General features: G+C 41.5%; 1 protein-coding gene across 1 annotated transcript in view; it reads left to right on the top strand.

The window, feature by feature from the left end:
- The first annotated feature begins 495 nt into the window (after window positions 1–495).
- Window positions 496–24990, top strand: part of LHFPL1 (LHFPL tetraspan subfamily member 1) — a 48377-nt gene continuing 23882 nt past the window's right edge. Inside the window, exons 1-2 of the mRNA XM_052663730.1 lie at window positions 496–946; window positions 12606–12704. Coding sequence (XP_052519690.1) covers window positions 496–946; window positions 12606–12704 — 550 coding nt within the window. The remainder of the gene's footprint in view (window positions 947–12605; window positions 12705–24990) is intronic.

Below are 24990 nucleotides of genomic sequence, written 5' to 3'. Positions count from 1 at the left end.
CTGTTTGGGTTGCATTGGGTTTCCCAGGTGATGCTAGTGGTAAAGAACCTGCTTGCCAATGCAAGAGATGTAAGAGATGTGGGTTAAATCCCTGGAATTGGAGGATCCCCTGGAGAAGGGCATGGCAAACCACTCCAGTATTCTTGCCTGGAGAATCACATGGACAGAGGAGCCTGGCGGGCTATAATCCATAGTGTCACAAAGGGTTGGTCACAACTGAAATGACTTAGCATTCACACACTCAGGCAGGCTGCATTGGAGTAGACGGAACAGTCACTAATTCACTTCTGTGGTTCTTCCATTGCAGCCTAGAGATCATAGAAGTCTGAACCAGGTGGAAGGAAGGGAAGATGGGAAAAGTGGTGGAGAGCAGAATCCCATAGGGACCCAAATGGTCCTCAAGACAATAACCTTATCCAGAAGTAAGGGCCAAGAAGCACATGACTGAGCCCTGGGGCTGGCCAGGCAGATGAAAACTAGGCTGGTGGAGCCTACATGACAACTTTCTCCATTTGGTGCTGTGAACCGACTCATCTCCCCATCCCCACCGAGAAACCTGGGACTATGAGGAGCAGCCTGACCCTGGTGGGGACCCTCTGGGCCTTCCTGTCCCTTGTTACCGCCGTGGCCAGTTCTACCAGTTACTTCCTGCCTTATTGGCTCTTTGGATCTCAGCTGGGGAAGCCAGTGTCATTCAGCACATTCCGGAGGTGCAATTACCCTGTGAGGGGAGAGGGGCAGAGTCTGATCATGGTTGAAGAGTGTGGGCGCTATGCCAGCTTCAGTGCCATCCCCAGCCTGGCCTGGCAGATGTGCACGGTGGTGACAGGTGCTGGCTGTGCTCTGCTGCTCCTGGTGGCACTGGCTGCTGTCCTGGGCTGCTGCATGGAAGAACTCATCTCCAGAATGATGGGACGTTGCATGGGAGCTGCACAGTTCGTGGGAGGTAAGACTGTGTGGCTGAGATTGGGGAGGTTGGGGAGCTTTGCAGGGGTGGGCATAGTGGGCGTGTTGCCTTACAGGGAAATCCACTCTGAGCTTCTCCTCTTTGTCCAACTCTAAGGCTGTGAATAGGCTAAGGCTGTGAATAGGCTTCCCTGGTGACTCAGATGGTAAAGAATCTGCCTGCCAATGCAGGAGACATAGGTTCAATCCCTGAGTTGGGAAGATCCTCTGCGGAAGGAAATGGCAGTCCACTCCAGTATTCTTGCCTGGGGAATCCCATGGACAGAGGAGCCTGGGGTGCTACAGTCCAGGGGGTCACAAAGAATCAGACATGACTTGGCAACTGGACAACAACAACAAGGCTCTGAATGGGGGCTCCTTTGAAATACCTGGTCTGGGACTCCCCAAAGTGCAATCTACATCAGGGTTTTATTCACAGCAAGATTGGCTAGTAGGCAGAATTGATATCTGGTTTTTTGGCCCTGATTTTCATCACATTCTTTTGCCTGCAGAGTGCCTATTTAACAGTATTATCCAGGTCTGCTTTGCAGAGGAAGCAACTCTAGTATACTACTAGTATGGTATACAACTCTATACTCTAGTATTACAGTTCCCAAGTAAACTTGACCTCTAAGATCCCTGATCACTGGTAGTTATCTGAGGTCCGTGATCTCATTAACACATACACAAAGATGCTAATTACTGAATGAGTTTAATATGCAGTCCTCACCAAAAAAATACATCTCTAATAGTGAAATGCTAGCTACCAGGCAGATTGCAGTTGACCGCTTATCTGGCAACATCTAAGGCTAGCCCTGACTGGTAGCCATCAACAATCTATCTAGGTTTCCTCTGGCCCCGACTCACTCTACTTATCTTTTCCTTCATTCAGTCTGCCTCTAAATTTAGTGCAGGAGACCTGGGATGCTGCAGTGTGTGGATGGGCTAAGAAAGAACAACATGCAAAAATGGCAGACAGTAGGAAAGCAATGGAAGTGGTTTCATTTGAACTGAGAAGAAAAAGGCAAGTTTAGATACAGGCAAATATGTGTGTGAATATATGAGCTATTTTTCACACCTGGATGGGGAAATGGAAAAAAGTGCTGGTAGAATCTATGGCTGAAGTGTGTTGTTGTTCCTGAAGTTTTAGAATTTCTATTCATTATAACTGTCATCTCCATTAGCAGCACAGTGTGGGTGACTGGAGCCAGGAAACTTCGATCCCACTTCTGGCTCTTTCACTAAGTTGCCCTGTGGTTTTAAGCAAATGACTGACCTCTCTCATGTTCACTTCCTTTCTTTCCTTGAATTGGTTCATTGGCAAGATAGCCCAGATCCTAATTTTCTTCTTCTCTCCGATGACTGCATTCAAGTGGTCTTGGGGTGCAATGATAGTGATGAGCTAAGACAGTGCTTCTCATCAGGGACTGACTTTTTACACCCTTCACCCCCCACCCCCACCAGAAGACATTTAGTAATGTCTTTGAGACATTTATGGTTATCACATATTCGGGAGGGTGTTACTGACAATCAGAGGATAAAGGTGAGGGATGCTGTTAAATATACCACAATGCATAAGAATAAAACAGTTGCCTACTCCCCAAAATAAAGAAATATCTGGTCCCAAATGTCAATAGTGCCGAGGTTGAGAAACCCTAAGCTAAGATATGATTTCCTTGCCTTCTTATGAAAAGTACCGGATTCTCTTTTGTGCCAGTTAAGGTGATGTTTTCTGTTTCCCTCTTTCCTTAGACTCATTGTAAAAATTTTAAATTTGAATTAACATTCTAATCTAATGAACTAATCCATAAACTGAGTGGGGAAGAACTTTAACTGAGTGGCAGATGTCATGCAGAGGCAACAGAAACATCAATATAAGTTTCATCTCATATGATTCTGCCATTTTATATTCCCCATTGGCTATTGCTCATAAGAACATAGTCAGTGTTTACGCTTAGATGAAGATCTTTAAAACTCAAGAATAAAATGCCATTTGACAGTAGTCATGGAAAGAGTTAAGACCCAAGGTGTGCTACAAGGTTTCTCTCTGGGCAAGGGAATAATATTGGACAGATGGCTGAATTTCCACAACTTCCCCATCTGTAATACCAGCCAACTAAGAGTCATTTTCATTTCCTTTTTAGAAACTGGAGCCTGTCAAGGTTATATCAGATGTGAAGGAATGGTAAAGCCTGCTTGAATGTATCATATTTTCTAGGCATCCCTTGGCATACAACCATTATCCAAGGTTCTTCAGGGATCTTGTGCCTCACTCCTCAGAGATGGGCACTGTTAGTGGCAGAAAGCCAAACCTGAAGAGTGTTTTGAGCTACACGGATAAAAGACATAAGAGAAAGAGCTGTGGGGGTTAAGTTGAAGCCTGTTGTTCAACTGAGAGAAATTGATTTCATTGCTCCAGGCCGGACTGCTTCTCAGCAGCTAGTGCATTAACCAAAATATATCAGGGGGAGGAGCCCATTTGTTTCAGGTTTGGTTTATCTCTGCCAGACCTCAAACCACTGAAGAGATGGAGTATCCATTAAGAACTACTCCCTCCCCTCTGCCTGACTTTTGTTCCCCAGTTTGGCGGCTGTCCACAGAGATGAGTGGTGGGAAGTGGGAGAGACAGGAAGAAATAAAGAACTGCTGGCCTGAGTCAGATTCAGCAAGGTGACCTGATGGGGCCCTTGGGTCCTATTTGCTCCACCTGCAGCCAATCCAGCTGGACAAGTGTAGGGTCCAGAGAGCCTTCCACTGGGACCTTCATGCCCTCCTCTAACCAGGGAAGGAAACATCTGGTTAGGAGATTATTTCAACCCCGGGGATGCTGAGGTTTCCAACCAGCTGGCCCCTGATCCCAGAGAATAAGGTCATTATTTACATTCCCCTGTGTATACACATGCAAGATGCTTGTGAATTATCCTCTACCTTCAGTGAGAGCTAACTGAAGAAGAAATAGGTGAGAAGTAAATATAAAGAAGTCTTGGCAGGAAAAAGTGTAAGATCTTGGATCAGGTTACTTGAGGGAGGCCAAGAATCTTTCTAGAGCAGGGAAGGTATCAGAATCACCTGGAGTGCTTAAAAAAAATGGTTTCTCTCTCACTCTTTCCCATACTGATATACATAGCAACAGGTGGAAGGCTACATGTTTTTAAAAATTTCCCCAGTGACCCTGATGTGTGTGCTGTGTTCCCTTTCTCCAACCCAAGTGAGAACTACCACTCTGGACTTTTTTGTTTTGGTTTAGTTAAGCAGATAGAATTCAACAAACCCAGACAGGCACTAATGTTTTGCTCCATGTAAGGTCCTAATGCTACATGCTTCAAGCTGAATGAAAATTGCCACTGGAGACAGATCACTGAGAATGTGATTCAAGGAAAGGGTGGTGTTTTCTAAAAACCATTATCTTCTCTGCAAACCAAGCATTTCCTGAAAAGTCTTCCAAGCTGTCATCAGTCATCATTTAACTTATCTTTACCATGTTGAGCAAGGATTATAAAAGTGGCTTTCTGTTTGGGAAATGGTATTTAAAGAAGTTAACCTATTAACAAAGACTCATGTGGAAGATTTGAAGCAGAGCAGAGAATGTGGTCCAGGCCTTCTGACTCTCAGCCCTGGGCTTTATGCACTGGTGTCATTGATTTTTCTTTATCTCTTTTTTAAAATATAAATTTATTTATTTTAATTGGAGGTTAATTACTTTACAATATTGTATTGGTTTTGCCATACATCAACATGAATCCACCATGGGTATACATGTGTTCCCCATCCTGAACCCCTTTCCCACCTCCCTCCCCATACCATCCCTCTGGGTCATTCCAGAGCGCCAGCCCTAAGCTGTATCACGCATGGAACCTGGACTGGTGATTCATTTCATATACGATATTATACATGTTTCAATGCCATTCTCCCAAATCATCCCACCCTCTCCTTCTCCCACAGAGTCCAGAAGACTGTTCTATACATCTGTGTCTCTTTTGCTGTCTCGCATACAGGGTTATCATTACCATCTTTCTAAATTCCATATATATGCATTAGTATACTGTATTGGTGTTTTTCTTTCTGGCTCACTTCACTCTGTATAATAGGCTCCAGTTTCATCCACCTCATTAGGACTGATTCAAATGTATTCTTTTTAATGGCTGTTTAATCTCTTTAGAGAGGAAGTTCTATCACAGTGTTTCTCAGAGTGGTCCTTGAAGCACTTGTATAAGAATTTCTTGGTGTGCTTATTAAATGCAGATTCCTTAGTGCCTTCCTAAACTTCTGAAAGAGATGGGAATATCAGACCACCTGACCTGCCTCTTGAGAAACCTATATGCAGGTCAGGAAGCAACAGTTAGAACTGGACATGGAACAACAGACTGGTTCCAAATAGGAAAAGGAGTACGTCGAGGCTGTATATTGTCACCCTGCTTATTTAACTTATATGCAGAGTACATCATGAGAAACGCTGGACTGGAAGAAACACAAGCTGGAATCAAGATTGCCAGGAGAAATATCAATAACCTCAGATATGCAGATGACACCACCCTTACGGCAGAAAGTGAAGAGGAACTAAAAAGCCTCTTGATGAAAGTGAAAGAGGAGAGTGAAAAAGTTGGCTTAAAGTTCAACATTCAGAAAACTAAGATCATAGCATCTGGTCCCATCACTTCATGGCAAATAGATGGGGAAACAGTAGAAACAGTGTCAGGCTTTATATTTGGGGGCTCCAAAATCACTGCAGATGGTGACTGCAGCCATGAAATTCAAAGACGCTTACTCCTTGGAAGGGAAGTTATGACCAACCTAGACAGCATATTAAAAACCGGAAATATTACTTTGCCAACAAAAGTCCATCTAGTCAAGGCTATGGTTTTTCCAGTGGTCATGTATGAATGTGACAGTTAGACTGTGAAGAAAGCTGAACGTCAAAGAATTGATGCTTTGGAACTGTGCTGCTGGAGAAGACTCTTGAGAGTCCCTCGGACTGCAAGGAGATCCAACCAGTCCATCCTAAAGGAGACCAGTCCTGGGTGTTCATTGGAAGGAATGATGCTGAGGCTAGAACTCCAATACTTTGGCCACCTCATGAGAAGAGTTGACCCATTGAAAAAGACCCTGATGCTGGGAGGGATTGTGGGCAGGAGGAGAAGGGGATGAGAGGATGAGATGGCTGGATGTCATCACCGACTCAATGCACATGAGTCTGAGTGAACTCCGGCAGTTGGTCATGGACAGAGAGGCCTGCTGTGCTGCAGTTCATGGGGTCGCAAACAGTAAGACAAGACTGAGTGACTGAAGTGAACTGAAACGTCCCGAATAAGAGCTGATGCCTGGCACTCTGGATTCTACATAGCCTCTCAGGCTGACTTATTTATTTTTGAAAATATAGTATAAAATATTTCAGATATATGCATCATAAGGCTTAAGGAATAGACTATTACTGATGTTGTTGAAGTCTTCATACCCTGATCGTATTCCCTTGTCTCCACAGCAAAGGTAACTACTCACATCCATATATGTATTACTACAGGAAAAACCATAGCTTTGACTAGATGGACCTTTGCTGGCAAAGTAATGTCTCTGCTGTTTAATATGCTGTATAGGTTGGTAACAGCTATTCTTTCAAGGAGCAAGCATCTTTTAATTTCATGTCTGCAGTCACCATCTGCAGTGATATTGGAGCCCCCCAAAATAAAGCCCCTCACTGTCTCCATTGTTTCCACATCTATTTGCCATGAAATGATGGGACTGGTGGAGAAGGAAATGGCAACCACTCCAGTATTCTTGCCTGGAGAATCCTGTGGACAGAAGAGCCTTGTGGGCTGCTGTCCATAGGGTCACACAGGGTCGGACATGACTGAAGTGACTTGGCATGCATGCATACATGGTGGAACTGGATGCCATGATCTTAGTTTTCTGAATGTTGAATATTAAACCAGCTTTTTCACTATCCTCTTTCACTTTCATCAAAAGGCTCTTGAGTTCTTCGCTTTCTGCCATAATGGTGGTGTCATCTGCATATCTGAGGTTATTGATATTTCTCCCAGCAATCTTGATTCCAGCTTGTGCTTCATCTAGCCCAGCATTTCACATGACGTACTCTGCATATAAGTTAAATAAGCAGGGTGACAATATACAGCCTTGACGTACTCCTTTCCTTATTTGGAACCAGTCTGTTGTTCCATGTCCAGTTCTAACTGTTGCTTCTTGATCTGCATACAGATTTCTCAAGAGTCAGGGCAGATGGTCTGGTATTCCCATCTCTTGAAGAATTTTCCAGTTTGTTGTGATTCACCTAATCTAAGGCTTTGGTGTAGTCAATAAAGCAGAAATAGATGCTTTTCTGGAACTCTCTTGCTTTTCTGATGATCCAATGGATGCTAGCAATTTGATCTCTCATTCCTCTGCTTTCTCTAAATCCAGCTTAAACATCTGGAAGTTCACAGTTCACGTACTGCTGAAGCCTGGCTTGGAGAATTTTGAGCATTACTTTGCTAGTGTGTGAGATGAGTGCAATTGTGTGGTAGTTTGAGCATTCTTTGGCATTGCCTTTCTTTGGGATTGGAATGAAAACTGACCTTTTCCAGTCCTGTGGCCACTGCTGAGTTTTCCAAATTGCTGGTATATTGAGTGCAGCACTTTCACAGCATCATCTTTCAGGATTTGAAATAGCTCAACTGGAATTCCATCACCTCCAATAGCTTTGTTCGTAATGATGCTTCCTACAGCCCGCTTGAGTTTGGATTCCAGGATGTGTGGCTCTAGGTGAGTGATCACACCATCATGGTTATCTGAGTCATGAAGATCTTTTTTGTATAGTTCTTCTGTGTATTCTTGCCACCTCTTCTTAATATCTTCTGCTTCTGTTAGGTCCATACCATTTCTGTCCTTTATTGTGCCCATCTTTGCATGAAATGTTCCCTTGGTATCTCTAATTTTCTTGAAGTGATCTCTGGTCTTTCCCATTCTATTGTTTTCCTCTATTTCTTTACATTGATCACTGAGGAAGGCTTTCTTATCTCTCCTTGTTGTTCTTAGGAACTCTGCATTTAGATGGGTATATCTTTCCTTTTCTCCTTTGCCTTTAATTTCTCTTTTTTGCTCAGCTATTTGTAAGGCCTTCTCAGACAACTATTTTGCCTCTTTGCATTTCTTTTTCTGGGGATAGTTTTGATCCCTGCCTCCTGTACAATGTCATGAACCTCTGTCCATATTTCTTCAGTCACTCTGTCTATTAGATCTAATCTCTTGAATCTATTTCTCACTTCCACTGTATAATCATAAGAGCTATGATTTAGGTCATACCTGAGTGGCTTATTGGTTTTCCCTACTTTCTTCAATTTAAGTCTGAATTTGGCAATAAGGAGTTCATCATCGGAGCCACAGTCAGCTCCCAGTCTTGTTTTTTGCTGACTGTATAGAGCTTCTCCATCTTTGGCTGCAAGGAATATAATCAATTTGATTTCGATATTGACCGTCTGGTGATGTCCATGTGTAGAGTTTTCTCTTGTGTTGTTGGAAGAGGGTGTTTTCTGTAACCAGTGCATTCTCTTGGCAAAACTCGGTTAGCCTTTGACCTGTTTCGTTTTGTACTCCAAGGCCAAATTTACCTGTTACTCCAGGTATCTCTTGACTTCCTACTTTTGCATTCCAGTCCCCTATAATGAAAAGGACATCTTTTTTGAGTGTTAGTTCTAGAAGATCTCGTGGGTCTTCACAGAACCTTTCAACAATGAGGATAAATGACCCTGTGACTTTGTTTTTAAAATAATTTGTCTCCTTGGACATCTTTATCCATCTATGATCAAATGTGATATAATCCTCTGATACAAGTGCAATGAAGTATGCACTTGTATGTTACAAGTTCATGACGTATGTTTACAACCTATTGTGCTCACCTGTCTGAAAGGCAGGAGGGAGAATGGGGGATGGGAGGGGTGGTAGGGCAGGTTGAGAAGAGCATGTGGCCACCTGCACTGGGGCAGAACACATACCTGGCAGATTCCTACTTTCTGACTTGGTGCCTGAGAAAAATTGCAAGAAAACAACTCCAAGCAGGTGACTTTTCAATCAAGCCTTGTTCTGCTTTTGACTTTTCAGCTGTTATGAGGACAAAAATGTGAGGAAGAAATTAGCATGGTGAATATAAGTAGAAAGTGAAGGAAAAGCCAGAGGGAGAGGCTGCTGTTTAATAATAGTAATAAATCTTGATTGAGCACATTCTATGTGCCTGGCAGCTTTATGAGTACTACTTTTTGAAACAGCCCTGTAAGTTACAGTACTATTATTCCTATTTTAAAGATGAGGTAACTGAGGCACAGAGAAATTAAGTAACTTGCCAAAGTCACGGGGGCAGAGCTGGAATTTGAAATTAGGTTTTGGGACTACAGAACCCAATCTCTTTCTCTTTCTCTTTCTCTTTTTCCCCAGCTTCATTGAAATGCAATTGACATAACATTGTGTGTTAGGTGTACAATACACTGATTTGATGCATGTATGCATTGTGAAAGGATTATCACAATAAGGTTAGAGAACACATAAATCGCCTCACATAATTGTTTTGTGGTGAGAAGTCATTTAAGATCATTTAAGATCTACTCTCTTAGCAACTTTCAAGTATAGAATATTGTATTGTTCTCTTAAGCCATCGTGCTGTTTCTCTGAATCTTAATGCCTATAAGATTCCGAGTGCCTACTATAGATGCTGCTGCCAAAAGTGATCATTTCTGGACACCTGTCTCTAGAAGAACAACACTTCAAAGGATCTCTCTTATTAGTAAGAAAAGCATTGCCAGCAACTGGCTCTGCGAGCTTGAGTAAATTGCTTTCCCTCTCTGGGTCTCAGCACCCACATCTGTAGTGGAGAGGGACTGGAGTAGGTACTCTCCAAAGGCCTTTCCTTCTCTAAAATTCTGTAGCTGTATTGAGTGTCTAGGATGACCTCTCATCTCTACCATGGAGATCCTTTCAGAAGGCTCCCCCCTTGGGAAGTGGGAGCAAAGGAAGCTGTCTTTTAGATAGGCAGAGCATACTCTGACACAGGCACATTTATTGAGCACTTATTACATACCAGGTAATAAGTAGGTAACAAGGATACATAGTTGAAGAGAAATATGATACCTGCCTTCAAGGAATGCACAGTCCAGTAATAAAAGCAGGTGGCAGTTTTAAGGGCTTATATCACAGAATATTCTGATCACAGAAGTAAGCACGGGGTATTTCTGGAGCAGAGGGAAGGAATATGTAACTTTGCTTGGGGTAGGCACTGGGGATGGTGAGGAAAGGTTTCCTGGAAAAGGTAATCTGTGACTTGAACTTCTCAGCATGGTAAAGTCTAAGGAGCAGGAGGGCTGGAGAAGGTGGAAGGTTTCTCCAGCCATGTCGGGAAAGGCATTTAGCTAACACAGGCCCCTGCTTGAAAAGTCAAGAGCTCATGCCCATTGCAGAGATCTGAGTGTGGAGGCTGGAATACAGAACTGCTATTCTTTTACAGACATGTGTTTTTTTCTTCCTACTCTGTGTGGAAAAGCTCATTTTTTGTTAACTCTTCTCTCAAACGGTAGACACTGAAAGCAGGAAAAGGCTGAGGTTTCGTTTCCAATTCTGTCCTTAACCCATTGTGTATACTCTGGGATCACATACTTTGGTGCATACCTCTTCATATCATATGATTTCAGTTTATCTGTAGTAAGAAAAAAAAATGAGTGCTGTTTCATTGCCACTGGATAAATTCCAGAGCCTAGAAAAGTCTTTTGAGTGACCAGTTTCATTTCCTTTAAGACTATCAGACAGATAAGAATGTCTTCTAATTTTAAGCATTCCACTGAAGGGAATTTCTAACCTTAATTGGTCATTCTTTTTAGTTTCTAAACCCTCTCTCACCATCAGAAAGTTCCTTCTGTTTTCCTATTTAAACTCTTCTTGTTTTTTTCTTTAGGTCCATATCTTTTTCTCTGGCCTCACTGAATATTGAGAACAGCTCACGTTGCCATCGGAGAAGGCGATGGCACCCCACTCCAGTACTCTTGCCTGGAAAATTCCATGGACGGAGGAGCCTGGAAGGCTGCAGTCCATGGGGTCGCGAAGAGTTGGACACGACTAAGTTACTTCACTTTCATTTTTCACTTTCCTGCATTGGAGAAGGAAATGGCAACCCACTCCATTGTTCTTGCCTGGAGAATCCCAGGGACGGGGGAGCCTGGTGGGCTGCTGTCTCTGGGGTTGCACAGAGTCAGACACGACTGAAACGACTTAGCAGCAGCAGCATACTATGTTAGGTTTTGCATCCACACTCGTGGTAGGTGACCATCCCATGACCTGTGGTGTAGCACTCAAGTATAGTGTTCTTGTATTTAGACTCTCTTGGTTGTAAGTAGCAGAGACTCGAGTTCTCCAATGAAAAGGGGGATTTATTATAACATAAGAAAAGTGGAACTGGAAAGCTACTGACAAGGACTGAATTCCCTAACTCTTTCAGGAACTCTTTCATGGAGTTTCCCTTCATGATGTATCTGATTTCTGCCACTGTGTTCTCTTCTTTTACCAATCAGTTTGCTCATCTTGCCCAGAACTGATGTCTATTCATAACTTTGGATTGAACTTGGCTTCAGCTTGACACAGACTTGATTTTACCTCCCGGTGTTTTTCCCTATCTTCTGCTCCATCTGCTAACTAGCATGTTTCTGTGTTCCTTGATTAAAATTTCCAGAGACAAGAATCTGGCCCAGCTATTCTCTTCAGAGCATGATATACCACCCATTACTGGCCAGCCAATGAATTTGGTTGCTCTTGTGTCAGATGCCAACGCTTAGTCCAATTCACGATCACCAAAGGCAAGGGGAAGTGGGTCACAGGTTACAAAATGTAAACCTAGGCAGTAAACAAGAGCTGTAGTTGACACAAATGTCCTTAAAAGGCAATGCCAACAAGTAGACCCAGATTTATATCTCTGGTCAGAACAGTAAGGTTATCACTAAGATTGAACAGAGTTGCCCTCTAATAATTAAATGACAGATGAAGAGAAGGGGCAGAATGAGAGATGAAGGCAAGGGGCACAGTGGAAGGTTTTGAAAGCTAAAGAAAGTAGGAATGCTTAGCATGAAGCTGGAATGGTCTCTCAGAAGTGTTTCTGGAGGAGGGAATGTGGACCCCTGCTCACCAGTAGAAGCCTACGTAACATGTATACTTTTTGTAGATCTCAATCTGGCAACTGATTTCAAGTTACAGAAATCATAACCTGTCTTCAACTAGTAGGGACTGACTTGACTCTTAGAAAAGGCTGAATTGTAGGGACAAGTAGCTGTCTCTACCTTGTTGTTCTTTGTAAATCAGACCAAGATAGAAGAGGACTCCGGTTAGAGAGGCCAACTCAGCTTTGTGAATCATTGTCAAAAACATTTTGGCTGTTAGATGTACATTGGTTGGTCTCAATCCCCAATACTGTCCTTTTTTTATGAGTTGGCCCCTTTACTGTCTGTTGCAGCTCACCACCCATGACACAGTAAAGACATCCTGTTGAGTTGATAGTGTCATAGATATCTAGGGTAAAAGAGGAAGGGTAAACTCGGAGTGAAAGAGGCTGAATTTGAGCTGAGCTAATCCAGAGGGGATGTTGGGATGAGAGAGGCTTGTTGTATTTTTTTCTGCCTGTGTGTATTTTTTCTTTTTTCCAGGACTGCTGATAAGCTCAGGCTGTGCATTATACCCCTTAGGATGGAATAGCCCGGAGATAATGCAAACGTGTGGGAATGTCTCCAATCAATTTCAGTTAGGTAAGATGGTTTGTGCAAGATGGCAGTGATGGGGAATCAGTTCCTCAAAGTGGTCTTAGAGGGGCCTGTACTTGCTAGTGGTGCTTGCCTGAGTCTCTCATTGTGTTAGCTTGTGGGAAGTGGTATCTTGCTCAGTCTCATGTGGCCTTGATAATTTACAAGGATTGAACATAAATTCTGCTTCTTAAACGATGTCTTACCACACCCTTATGTACTTTTACCCAGACCAATTTTCTCCCTGTCTGCAGAGAGCTTCCCTGGTGACTCAGATGGTAAAGAATCTGCCTGCAATGCAGGAGACCTGGGTTCGATCCCTGGGTCCAGAACATCCCCTAGAGAAGGAAATGGCAGCTTACTCCAGTATTCTTATCTGGAGAATCCCATGGACAGAGGAGCTTAGTGGGCCACAGTCCATGGGTTCACAAGGAGATAGACATGACTGAGTGACTAACAGTTTCAGTTTTATCTACAGAGGGATTCTAAGTGCTTAGAGACTGCAGATCTGTCATCCTTTGAATAAGTCCTAGACTCTATTAGTATTTCTTTCTAGGCAACTATTTTCCAAATACAAATCAATAGTATCTCTTCTCACTCTCCACTGAGCATATAACAAGACGTAATTTGTTTTATGTCATGCATCAGGAACCTAAGTTAAACATTGGGAACTGTTACTGGCATTTTTACATTGTTACTGGCGTGTTAATGACAAGAGGTGTTAAATATTAAAATGGGTGACAGAAATAACTTTGGACTCTTCTGTGGTTGCCGACTTCTCTGAGAATGGCTTAAGTTCATTATTGTGAACTGGGAATAGATTAGACCCTACCTGGAAGATTTCAAAATACTTGTCCAAACTACCAGGATGGGATGTCTAGGTTTCCTTGAGTATTTTCAATTGTAGTAAAGGATTTTGGAACAATGAGGTCACCCATTCACTGTAGCTTATGCTCCCATACTTCCCTTTTCTCTCTGTTGCCTCAGACTGTTTTTTGAGCCTTACCTGACTCAGTTTTGGAGGGAGGTGTTTACTGTTCAAACATAAGGAAAGGGCTGTAGAGAATATGTGACAAAATGAAGACCCTAGCATGCATGTCCAGTGTTCCTGGCTCAGGGTAGGGCTGACTGGTAAACACAATGATTCTGCCATAGGTGAAGGAAGGAATAAAGAAATTCAAAAAGAAACTTTGGGGGCAGGGACTGAAGAAAAAAGAAGCAAGACACTGATGCTGCTAACCAGGGTAGAGAAAGCTGAAGATTTAGCACACATCTCCTACTGGGTTCTTACTCCTATAATTCTACTTAAAAAAAAAAAAATAATGGCTTTAACAGAGCATTTTTAGGGCAGTGAAACTATTCTGTCAGACTGAGTATCTACTATAATGGTGGACACACCCAGGTGGCTCAGCGGTAAAGAATCCATCTGCCAATGCAGGAGACGCAGGTTCAGTCTCTGGGTTGGGAAGATCCCCTGGAGAAGGAAATGGCAACCCACTCCAGGATTCTTCCTGGAGAATCCCATGGACAGAGGAGCCTGGTGGGCTAAAGTCCATGGGATTGCAAAGAGTTGGACACAACTGAGTGACTAAGCACCTTTGTCCAAGCATATTGAATGTATGATACCACGAGTGATTTGTAATATACCCTATGGACTTTGGGTGGTTATGATGTGTCAATGTTGATTCATCAATTGTAAACAATTTTCCACTCCATTGTGGGATGTTGACAGTGAGGGTGGTCGGGGGTGTGTGGGACAGGGTGCAAAGGAGAAATCTCTGTAACTGTCTGCTCAACTTTGCTGTGAACCTAAGACTGCTCTAAAAAGTCAGGTTTATTTTTTTAACTGAAAAAAAGTAACAGTTTTATTTATATAAAATTTGCATAGTATAAAATTTGCCCTTTTAAAGTGTACAATTAGTGGGTTTTATTATATTCACATGGTTGTACAATCGTCACTACTATCCAATTTCAGAATATTTTCACAATCCCCAAAAGAAACTCCTTACCCATTAGCAGCCACTTCTCATTCCTCCCTGTGCCCAGCCCCTGGCAACCACTGTCAATTTATATTTGCCTGTTCTGGACATTTCAGATAAATGGAATCATATAACATGTGGCTTTGTAGGTCTGACTCCTTTTACTTAGCATAATGTTTTCAAGGTTCATCCGTGTTGTAATTTGTATCAGTACTTCTGCCTTTCGTGGATGAATAATATTCCATTGTATAGCTATATTTTATTTATCCACTTATCAGTTGATGTATGGAGAAGGAAATGGCAACCCACTCCAGTATTCTTGCCTAGAGAATCCCATGGATAGAAGAGCCTGGTGGGCTGCTGTCCATAGGGTTTTGCAGAGTCAGACACGACTGAAGCGACTTAGCATGCATGCATGCATTGGAGAAGGAAATGGCAACCCACTCCAACATTCTTGCTTGGAGAATCCCAGGGACAGAGGAGCCTGGTGGGCTGCTGTCTATGGGGTCACACAGAGTCGTACACGACTGAAGTGACTTAGCAGCAGCAACAACAGCAGTGGCAGCAGTTGATGTATACTTTGGCCTTTCTACTTTGGGGCTATAACAATTTGTATACACATTTTTGTATGGAAATCTATTTTTATTTCTCTTGGGTGTATGTCTAGGTAGGCACAGAATTACTGTGTCAAATGATAATTCTATATTTAAGCCTTCTGAGGACCTTGCAAGTTGTTTTCCAAAGTGGATGCATCATTTTACATTTCCACCAGCAATGTACAAGGGTTCCAATTTTCTAGCATCTTCACCAATACTTATTTTACATTTTAAAAATTATAGCCATCCTAACGTGTGAAATGATATCTCATTGTGACTTTAATTTTCATTTCCCTCCATGACTGATGTTAAGCATTTTTTCATTTACTTATTGGCCATTTCTATATCTTTGGAGAAATGCCTATTCAAATCCTTTGCCGATTTTTAACTGGGTTATTTGCCTTTTTGTGTTGAGTTGTAAGAATTCTTAATGTATTCTGGACACTAGACCCCTTTCAGATATATGATTTGCAAGTACTTTTTCTCATTTTGTAGGTTGTATTTTTACTTTCTTGATGACATCCTTTGAAATACAAAATTATTTAATTTTAATGAAATCTGCTTTTATCTATTTTTTCTCTTGTGGCTTGTATTTTTGGTGTCATATCTAAGAATACAATTAGTAGTGCCAAATCTAAAGTTATGAAGATTGTTTTGGCTACTCTGGCCCCCTTGTGTTTCCCTGTGAATTTTAGGTTCAGCTTGTCAATTTCTGTAAAAAAGTGAGCTGGGATTTTGATAGAGATTGGATTGAATCTATACATCAATTTGGAGTATATAACCTCTTTAGCCATATTAAGTTTCCCAACCCATGATCACAAGATGATGTTCCAGTGAATCAGGTTATCTTAAATCTCTTTTGATGATATTTTTTAGTTTTCAGTATACAGGTCTTACAATTTGTTTGCTGACATATATCCCTAGGTATTCTGTTGTTTTTGATGATATTGTAAATGGAATTGTTTTCTTAATTTTATTTTTGGATTGCTCATTGTTGTTGTATGTGTGTGTGCTAAGTCGCTTCAGTCGTATCTGACTCTGTGCCATCCTATGGACTGTAGCCAGGCTCCTCTGTCCATGGGATTCTCCAGGCAAGGATACTGGAGTGGGTTGCCATGCCTTTCTCCAAGGGATCTTCCCAATCCAAGGATCGAGCCTGGGTCTCTTGCATCTCCTGCATTGGCAGGTGGGTTTTTCACCACTAGTGCCACCTGGGAAGCCCATGTTAGTGTATAGAAATACAAATGACTTTTCTGGATTGACCTTGTATCCTGAAACCTTGCAGAACACCTTTGCTAATTCTAATGATTTTTTAGTCAATTGCTTAGGATTTATCATATACCTGATCATGTCATCTGAGAAGAGAGAAGTTTTACATCTTCCTTTCCAATCTTTTCCTTGTGTAATTGCCCTGGCTCGAACCTCCAGGATAATGTTGAACAGAACTTGTGAGAGTGCACATCCTTGTCTTATCTGTGATCTTAGGGGTAAATCATCCAGTTTTTCACCACTAAGTATTGATGTTGGCTAGGCTATATTTGGACTTTCCCAGTGTCTCAGCAGTAAAGAATCTGTCTGCAATGCAGGAGACACAGAAGACATGGGTTTGATCCCTGTGTCAGGAAGATCCCCTGGAGGGGGGTAGGGCAAACCACTCCAGTATTCTTGCCTGGAGAATCTGATGGACTGAGGAGCCTGATGGGCTACTGTCCATAGGGTTGCAAAGAGTTGGCTATGACTGAAGTGACTGAACATGCATGCATAGGCTATTTTCATGGATGGCTTTTATTGGGTTGAAAAAGTTCCCTTTTATCTATTCCCAGTGTTGTGTTTTCATTATGAAAAGATGCTGAATTTTGTCAAGTGATTTTTCTACACTTACTGAGATAATCATATGTATTTATTGATTGATTTTCATATATTAAACCAACCTTGAATTTCTGGGACAAATCCTAATTGATCATGGTGTGTAATCCATTTTATATGTTGCTGGGTTTGCTTTGCTCATATTTTGCTAAGGATTTTTACATCTATATTTGTTAACCTGTTGATTTCTTTCTTGAAATGTTGGCTGGATTTTGGTATGGGCATAATATTATTCTAATAGAATCAGTTGCTGCTTTGATTAATGTAGCAATAAAATACCAGAGTGAAAAACTGGAGATGTGAGTTGCATGTAATCATTTGGCAATTTTCTGCACCAATCACCACCGCTAAGGACTTAGTTCCCAAAAGGGCAACTTTGTTTATGGCTGTCTCTGTCCCATGTTGGTGGCCTTCGATTGTGTTTACCACAGGATCATTAATTTTCTCATCACATTTATTTAACCTTGTCTCCTGCACCATATATTTGCCTAAGGACAACAGTGCCCATCTCCTTAGTGCACTAAACACTGTGCTCTGTGAATCCATAGGGATGAAGGAATTACAGAATTTTGCTTGAGTCAAGTCCTCCTAGTTCCTTTTTTGATTCACTGTTGCATTCTTCCAACTGCTCATGTCTCTTATTCTTCTGAGGCTTGCATTTGTTGCCCATATTCTCCAATAACATGCCCCTATATTAGGACTTTCCTTGCATCCTGTCTCCCCCAGCCCCACCGCCTGGACTCAGCCTGAGTTCCCTATCAATCTTTTAGTATAATCAGAGTACAAATAAATAAGGCAGTGGCTGGACCTGATGGAATTTTCAAAGAGTTTCAGTGGAATGAATATTCATGGGAAATTTTAAAGTGCCTCTGGGTTTGACTTGCATCATAAAGGCACCTAAATGGTCCTGTAAAACTTGATCATAGAAGAAAGATATAAAGATATATAGAAAAGTTTTGGTGTTCCAAATACTAAGATCATATGCAGTCTACTTAAGGTCTCTCTCTGGTCTTCTGGGATATCTACTCCTTATGTGTGTTTTATCTTCTTTAGAGAAAGAGATTGTATGTGTGCGTATGTATTTGTGTGTGTGTGTGTGTGTGTGTGTGTGTGTGTGTGTGAGATAAACAATCTGAGGCAGAGAGGGAAGATATAGATCTCAAAATAAAAACTTACAGTTGCAAAATATATCTCAATCCCCTTGCCTTCCAAAAGTTTGAACTCATTCTTTCCAACCTTCTCCTGTTTCTAGGATCTGCTCTCCTATTTCTCAGTCCATCTTCCAGGTGCCATGGGGGTCCCAGTCCTCCCCTAGTGACTGCTCCACCCCGCTGGAAAATCACTTACCTGGCTCTTACCCACCAGTCAAGCTTAGGGAATTGACTATCTTCTTTTTCTTCATTTAAAGAAAAAATTAACTTGTATGGAACCACACAACACCCTGAATAACCAAAGCAATCTTGAGAAAGAAGAACAAAGCTAGAGGCACCACACTTCCTGATTTCAAATTATATTACAAAGTTATAGTAGTCAAAAGCAGTATACTGTTGGGGTAAAAACAGACACATAGATCAATGGAAGAGAATACAGAGCTCAGAAATAAACCCACACATGGGTCAGTTAATCTGTGATAATGGAAACAAGAATATACAATGGGAAAAGGGTAGTCTCTTCAATAAATGGTATCAGGAAAACTTGATGTCCACGTGCAAAAGAATGAAACTGGACCACATCTTACACCATACATAAAAAGTAACTCAAATTGGATTAAAGACTTTAACGTAAGACCTGAAACCATAAAACTCCTAGCAGAAAAACATAGGCAGTAGACTCCCTGACATGGATCTTGGCAATGATTTTTTTTTTTTTTTTGGATTTTACCCCAAACACAAAGGCAACAAAAGCAAAATTAAACAAGTGGAACTACATCAGACTAAACAACTTCTGTACAGCAAAGGAAACCATCAACAAAATGAAATGTAACCTACCAAATGGAAGAAAATATATGCAAATCATATATCTGATAAGCTGCTAATATCCTATATACATATGTTTATATATATGTAGAGAGAGAGAAGTCATATAAATCAATAATTTAAAAAATCTAATTTAAATATAGTCAGGGGATATGAATAGACATTTTTCAAAAAAAGACATGCAGATGACAGTTGTCCAACAGGTACACGGAAAGGTGCTCAACATCACGAATCATCAAGGAAATGCAAATAAAATCCACAGTAAGATATCACCTCACACCTGTCAGAATGGCTATCATCAAAAAATACAGGAAATAACAAGTGTTGGTAAGGATGCGGAGAAAAGGGAACATTTGTGCACTGTTGGTGGGAATGTAAATTGGTACAGCCACTATGGAGAACAGTATGGAGGTTCCTCAAAAAATTAAAAATAGAACTACCATATGATCTAACAATTCCACTTCTGGGTATTTATTCAAAGGAAACAAAGATTCTTGCTTGAAAAGATATATGCGCCCCTATGTTCATTGCAGAACTATTCATAGTAGACATGACATAGCAACAACCTTAGCATGTCCACCAATGAATGAATGTATAAAGAAAATGTATACAAAGGAATATTATTCAGCCTTAGAAAGCAAGGAAATCTTGACATTTGCAACAACATGGATTGGCCTTGAGGGCATTATGCTAAGTGAAATATCAATCATTCAGACAGACAAATACAAGTACTGTATGATCTGAAAAAAACAACCAACGACAAAAGATAAAAATAAATTCTTAGATACGAAAATAGGTTGGTCATTGCTAGAGGCCAGGAGTGGGCACTGGGTGAAACGGGTAAATGGAGTCAAAAGGTACAAACTTCTGTTTATAAAATGTATAAGTACTAGCAATGTAGTGTATAGCATGGTTACTGTAGTTAATGATAGTCACATCTGACTCTATGACCCCAGGGACTGTAGCCCACCAGGCTCCTCTCTCCATGGGATTTTCCAGGCAAGAATCCTGGAGTGGGTAGCCATCCCCTTCTCCAGGGGATCTTCCTGACCCAGGGGCCAAACCTGGGTTTCCCGCACTGCAGGCAGATTCTTTACCATCTGAGCCATCAGGGAAGTCATATTTTATGATACTGCATTGTATATTTGAAAGTTGCTAAAAGAGTAGATCTTAAAATTTCTCTTCATAAGAAAAAAATGTGTGGTGATGAATGTTAACTAGACTTACTCTGGTGATCATTTCATAATATATGCATATAGGAAATCATTATGTTGTACATCTGAAACTAATATAATTTTATATGTCAATTGTATCTCAACAAAAATAAGAAATTAATGAATCATATTTTAAACAGAGAAAAAGAATCATGAGCTTGAACTGAAACCTACAAGGAGAGGGACACTGCAGATCAATCAGTGGTTTCATTTATAGCTAATAAGATCCAAAAAGTACAGTGACTTTCTCAAGTCCCCACTAGGGATTTGAGACTAGCCCATTGATTCTCATATATACTACTAAGATATTGCCCAATGGCAATCCAATATCTGTTTGTTAAATGTATCACCTATTCAGTAAGAAGGGAAGAGTCAGACAACAGCTGCCAGCAATAGCCAAGTGCAAATTTCCTCACACTTAAATTTGACTAAGTAAATGAAAGATATAAGCTGAGAAAGGTGTTTTGATGGTTGTTAATTGAACTCTAGACATCAAATAAAGATTTCACGGACTTAATCCATACAAATGAATCTATCTTGGTTCAACTTTAGCTTTGATGCATTTAATGCCACCTTCACCAAGCCTTTAATTGGCTTCACCAAGAGTAGGAGCCGGAGAAGAACCCATGAGAGGATTGGCTAGTGGTGAGAGTGGGCTTTATCATCACTACACCCTTAGTTCTGTGACCTTGGGCAAATCTTTTAGCATTTGGGAGCTTATTGCTACTTCCTGGGGTTGTTGTGAGGATCAAATGACATCACACATGCAAAACATCTAGTACAGGGTTTGGAATATAGTAACCTGTCAATAGTTGTTGTCTGGTATCATCATCATCATCATCATTATAATGATACCAGTTATTGAAATGAAAAGGTTCTCAGTACTTTAGTTTTCAGAAAAAGCCTCTATTACAGCAAGGAGCCACTTGTACAAAGCATGATGAATAACACAGTCTAATAGTAGAAAGACCTGGGTTCAAATGTGAGCCCTGGCACTTAAATAGTTGTGCATCTCTGGGTGCACTACTCAATCTCTCTGCATTTCCATTAATGGGGATGGATAAAAATATGTTTTTTCCTAAGGTTATTGAGAGGGCTAAGTGAAGTAAAACATGCATAAAAACATTTAGTTCACTCAGTCAGTTCAGTCACTCAGTCATGTCTGACTCTGCGACCCCATGGACTGCAGCACACCAGGCTTCCCTGTCCTTCACCAACTCCCAGAGCTTGCTCAAACTCATGTCCATCGAGTTGGTGATGCCATGCAATCTCTGCTGTCCCCTTCTCCTCCTGCCTCTAATCTTTCCCAGCATCAGGATCTTTTCCAGTGAGTCAGTTGTTTGCATCAGGTGGCCAAAATATTGGAGTTTCAGGTTCAGCATCAGTACTTCTAATGAATATTCAGGACTGACTTCCTCTAGGAGGGACTGGTTTGATCTCCTTGCAGTCCAAGGGACTCTCAAGAGTCTTCTCCAACACCACAGTTCAAAAGCATCAATTCTTCGGCACTCAGCTTTCTTTACAGTCCAACTCTCACATCCATACATGACCACTGGAAAATCCATAGCTTTGACTGGACAGACCTTTTTTGGCAAAGTAATGTCTCTGGTTTTTAATATGCTATATAGGTTGGTAATAGCTTTTCTTCCAAGGAGTATGAGTCTTTTAATTTCTTGCTTCCAGTCACCATCTGCAGTGATTTTGGAGCCCCCCCAAAATAAAGTCTGTCACTGTTTCCATTGTTTCCCCATCTATTGGCCATGAAGTGATGGGACCAGATGCCGTGATCCTAGTTTTCTGAATGTTGAGGTTTAAGCCAACTTTTTCACTCTCCTCTTTCACGTTCATCAAGAGGCTCTTTAGTTCTTTGCTTAGGTTGCACTAAATATAACCTGCTGTTAGTAGGTAATCAGCCCGTTTCTCAAGAGCCTCTTTGGAGAAGATGTCCCAGGCTTGACTTCTGGGAGGGAGGGTGGGAGGGACCCAGTCAGCTTGATAATGGCCCACAACAGAGTCTACCTAAAGGCCTTGTGAGTGCTCCCTGTTTCCTCTCTCAGAGGCCCATTTCCTCTATTTTCCCATCATTTCCTGTCATTCTTGCCAGTTCAAAGCCTTTTACGGTGACTCAGGGTTTAGTTTTTATGGTTTCAGTTTACAGGGATTTCCTGTTACCTTTCCTCTCTGCCAGTTTCCTTCTTTAGGGACGGAGTGTTCTTGTGCTCACCAGAGCACAATAGAACAGGTTAATACATGTTCATGTCCACAGAGGGGCAGCAGAGTGTGGTAGAAACAGCCCCTGCCTGGATTTCAGAACAGTTGGGTTTTAATTCTCCTGATCTTACTTGGGCATGTCACTTTCTCATTCTAAGCCTTGGTTTCCCTGTTTTGACATAGAGAGCCTTGGACTAGCTGATGAACAACCAGAGGCCCCAAATACCTACTGAGCTCCCTGTCATGACCTGCCTACCTTTTTTATTCTTTTAAATCTATTTTATGTGTTTTCTAAAAATGTTATGCCACATTTTTAGATGCTTTTATAAAAAAAAAACCACAAATCTACATTTAGCTGTTGATGTAAAGAACCAATTATCTTGCTTCACACATGCTTAATGTGGGATGAATTTGACGGGTTAAATAATATGTTTTTATTTTTTTATTTAAACCTTCCTGCCAGCCAGATACACTCCCTGTTTTTCTAAACAGTTTCTCACTTCCACATGAGCATTAGCACAATCCAAAAACCTTCATGGCATATGGATGCAATTATCTTTTCTCCTGAGGAGGTAAGTCAACTGATTTAGAGAAGTGTTTCTCTAGGCCTCCAATGGTGTCAGCCATGGGAATGGTGTTTTAGGGTTTCAGTCATGTGGTGCTGGCTCTCCCACCTACTTCTGTGGGGAGACATTTACAATTTCATATTTACTTTGTTCTTAAAAACCAGAAAGATAGTGAAGAAATAAGCCAATCGACTTAAGGCAACCCTCCTAGAAGAAAGGAGCCTTTTAGTATCAGTCATCCATGGCATCACCAATTCAATGGACATGAATTTGAGCAAACTCTGGGAGATAGTGGAGGACAGGGAAGCCTTGTGTGCTGCAGTCCATGCGGTCACAAAGAGTCAGACATGACTTAGCAACTAAACAACAACATGGGGGTGGAGTCCAAGGATTGGCCAAAGGCATTGCCAAAAGCATCTCATTGATGGGCAGCATCAACTAGAATGCCCTGGGCAGCCAGTCCTTCCAGAAAACTTGTGGTTCAGGTGTTGCTTAAGGTTTTTCAGTTGCCCTCCTAGTTCACTCAGAGAGGAATCTCCACCCAGAGAGGAGTCTCCACCCAGAGAGGAATCTCCACCCTGAGAGGAAGCTGGTCTAAGCTGGAGGAGGAAGGAGGGAATCAGTGGATGAGGGAGAAACTTAATTCAACTGCAGATCCCTGGTACTTGGCACGCTCTTGGCACTCTCTAAATGTTGCATTGAGTAGAATGAACAAATTGTAGAGTGGTTATGTTGCCATCTTACTGCGTGACCATAGCCAAGTGATTTAGTTCTTTTTTTTATTGTAGTGATCACTAGCACCTATATTACATTGTATAATTATAATTTCTTTGTAGTAATTGGAATAATTATGTTCTAGTCTCTTAGCAAGTTTGGTGACTATAATACAGTATTGTTTTCTATATTCACTGTACTGTGCATTAGATCTCAAGGTCTTATTTAATATTTGTTGCAAGTTTGTATCCTTAACATCTGTCCTATTTCCTCACCCCCAGCCCCTGGTAACCATTTTATTCTATTTTTTTATGATTTTGGCTTTTATAGATTTCACATGCAGAGTTCAGTTCTTTACACCTATTTCCCTATGGCTAAAGTGAGGATAATTTTATCTACTTTCAGAGATGGTTTTGTTCATGAAATGACAAAGTCTACTTGAACCTGATTTATGAAAACAATGCCCAACAAGTGTAAGTGATAAAACGTGAGGAAGCTGCTTTGTTAACTTCCTCCTCCCACTCATTTCAGTAGCTAAAATTCAGGGCAAGTTTTTTCACTGACCATCTTCTATTAAAAATAGAGACAAACTTAAAGTAATGAGATTCTACACATCTCATGGAATGCTAAGCTATTTTCATTTTGAATGTAATAGAAAAAATGGTGGTTCTTATAGACATTTCTGTCTTTCCTGAAATTCCCCGTATAAGAGGAGGGTGCTTACCCTTGGAGTAGTTAATCTCTAGGGTGGTGTCTAGCCTGGTGACTCCAGAGTGAGTGTCATGTGTGCTAAGTCACTTCAGTCGTGTCTGACTCTTTGAGACCCATGGACTGTAGCCCTCTAGGCTGCTCTGTGCATGGGATTCTCCAGGCAAGAATACTGGAGTGGGTTGTCATGCCCTCCTCCAGGGGATCTTCCTGACCCAGGGATCGAACCGGTGTCTCTTAAGTCTCATGCATTGGCGGGTGGGTTCTTTACCACTAGCGCCACCTGGAGGGAGACAAGCTCTAAAAAGTCCCCAAGGGCAGGTGCTCAGCTTCACTTGGCTTTATTTCCTTATCCAGAGTCCTGGAGCGGGTCTAGCAGGCTCACAGGAAGAAGGCTCAATTGTGAACCAGTTGTCTATACATCAGACCACCATGAGGTGGCAGTAAAGTCAGGCGGATTTC

Source organism: Budorcas taxicolor, chromosome X, assembly GCF_023091745.1.
Source record: "Budorcas taxicolor isolate Tak-1 chromosome X, Takin1.1, whole genome shotgun sequence".
NCBI lineage: Eukaryota > Metazoa > Chordata > Mammalia > Artiodactyla > Bovidae > Budorcas > Budorcas taxicolor.
Note: the sequence above shows the minus strand (reverse complement) of the source record. Positions and strands in the feature narration are given on the sequence as shown.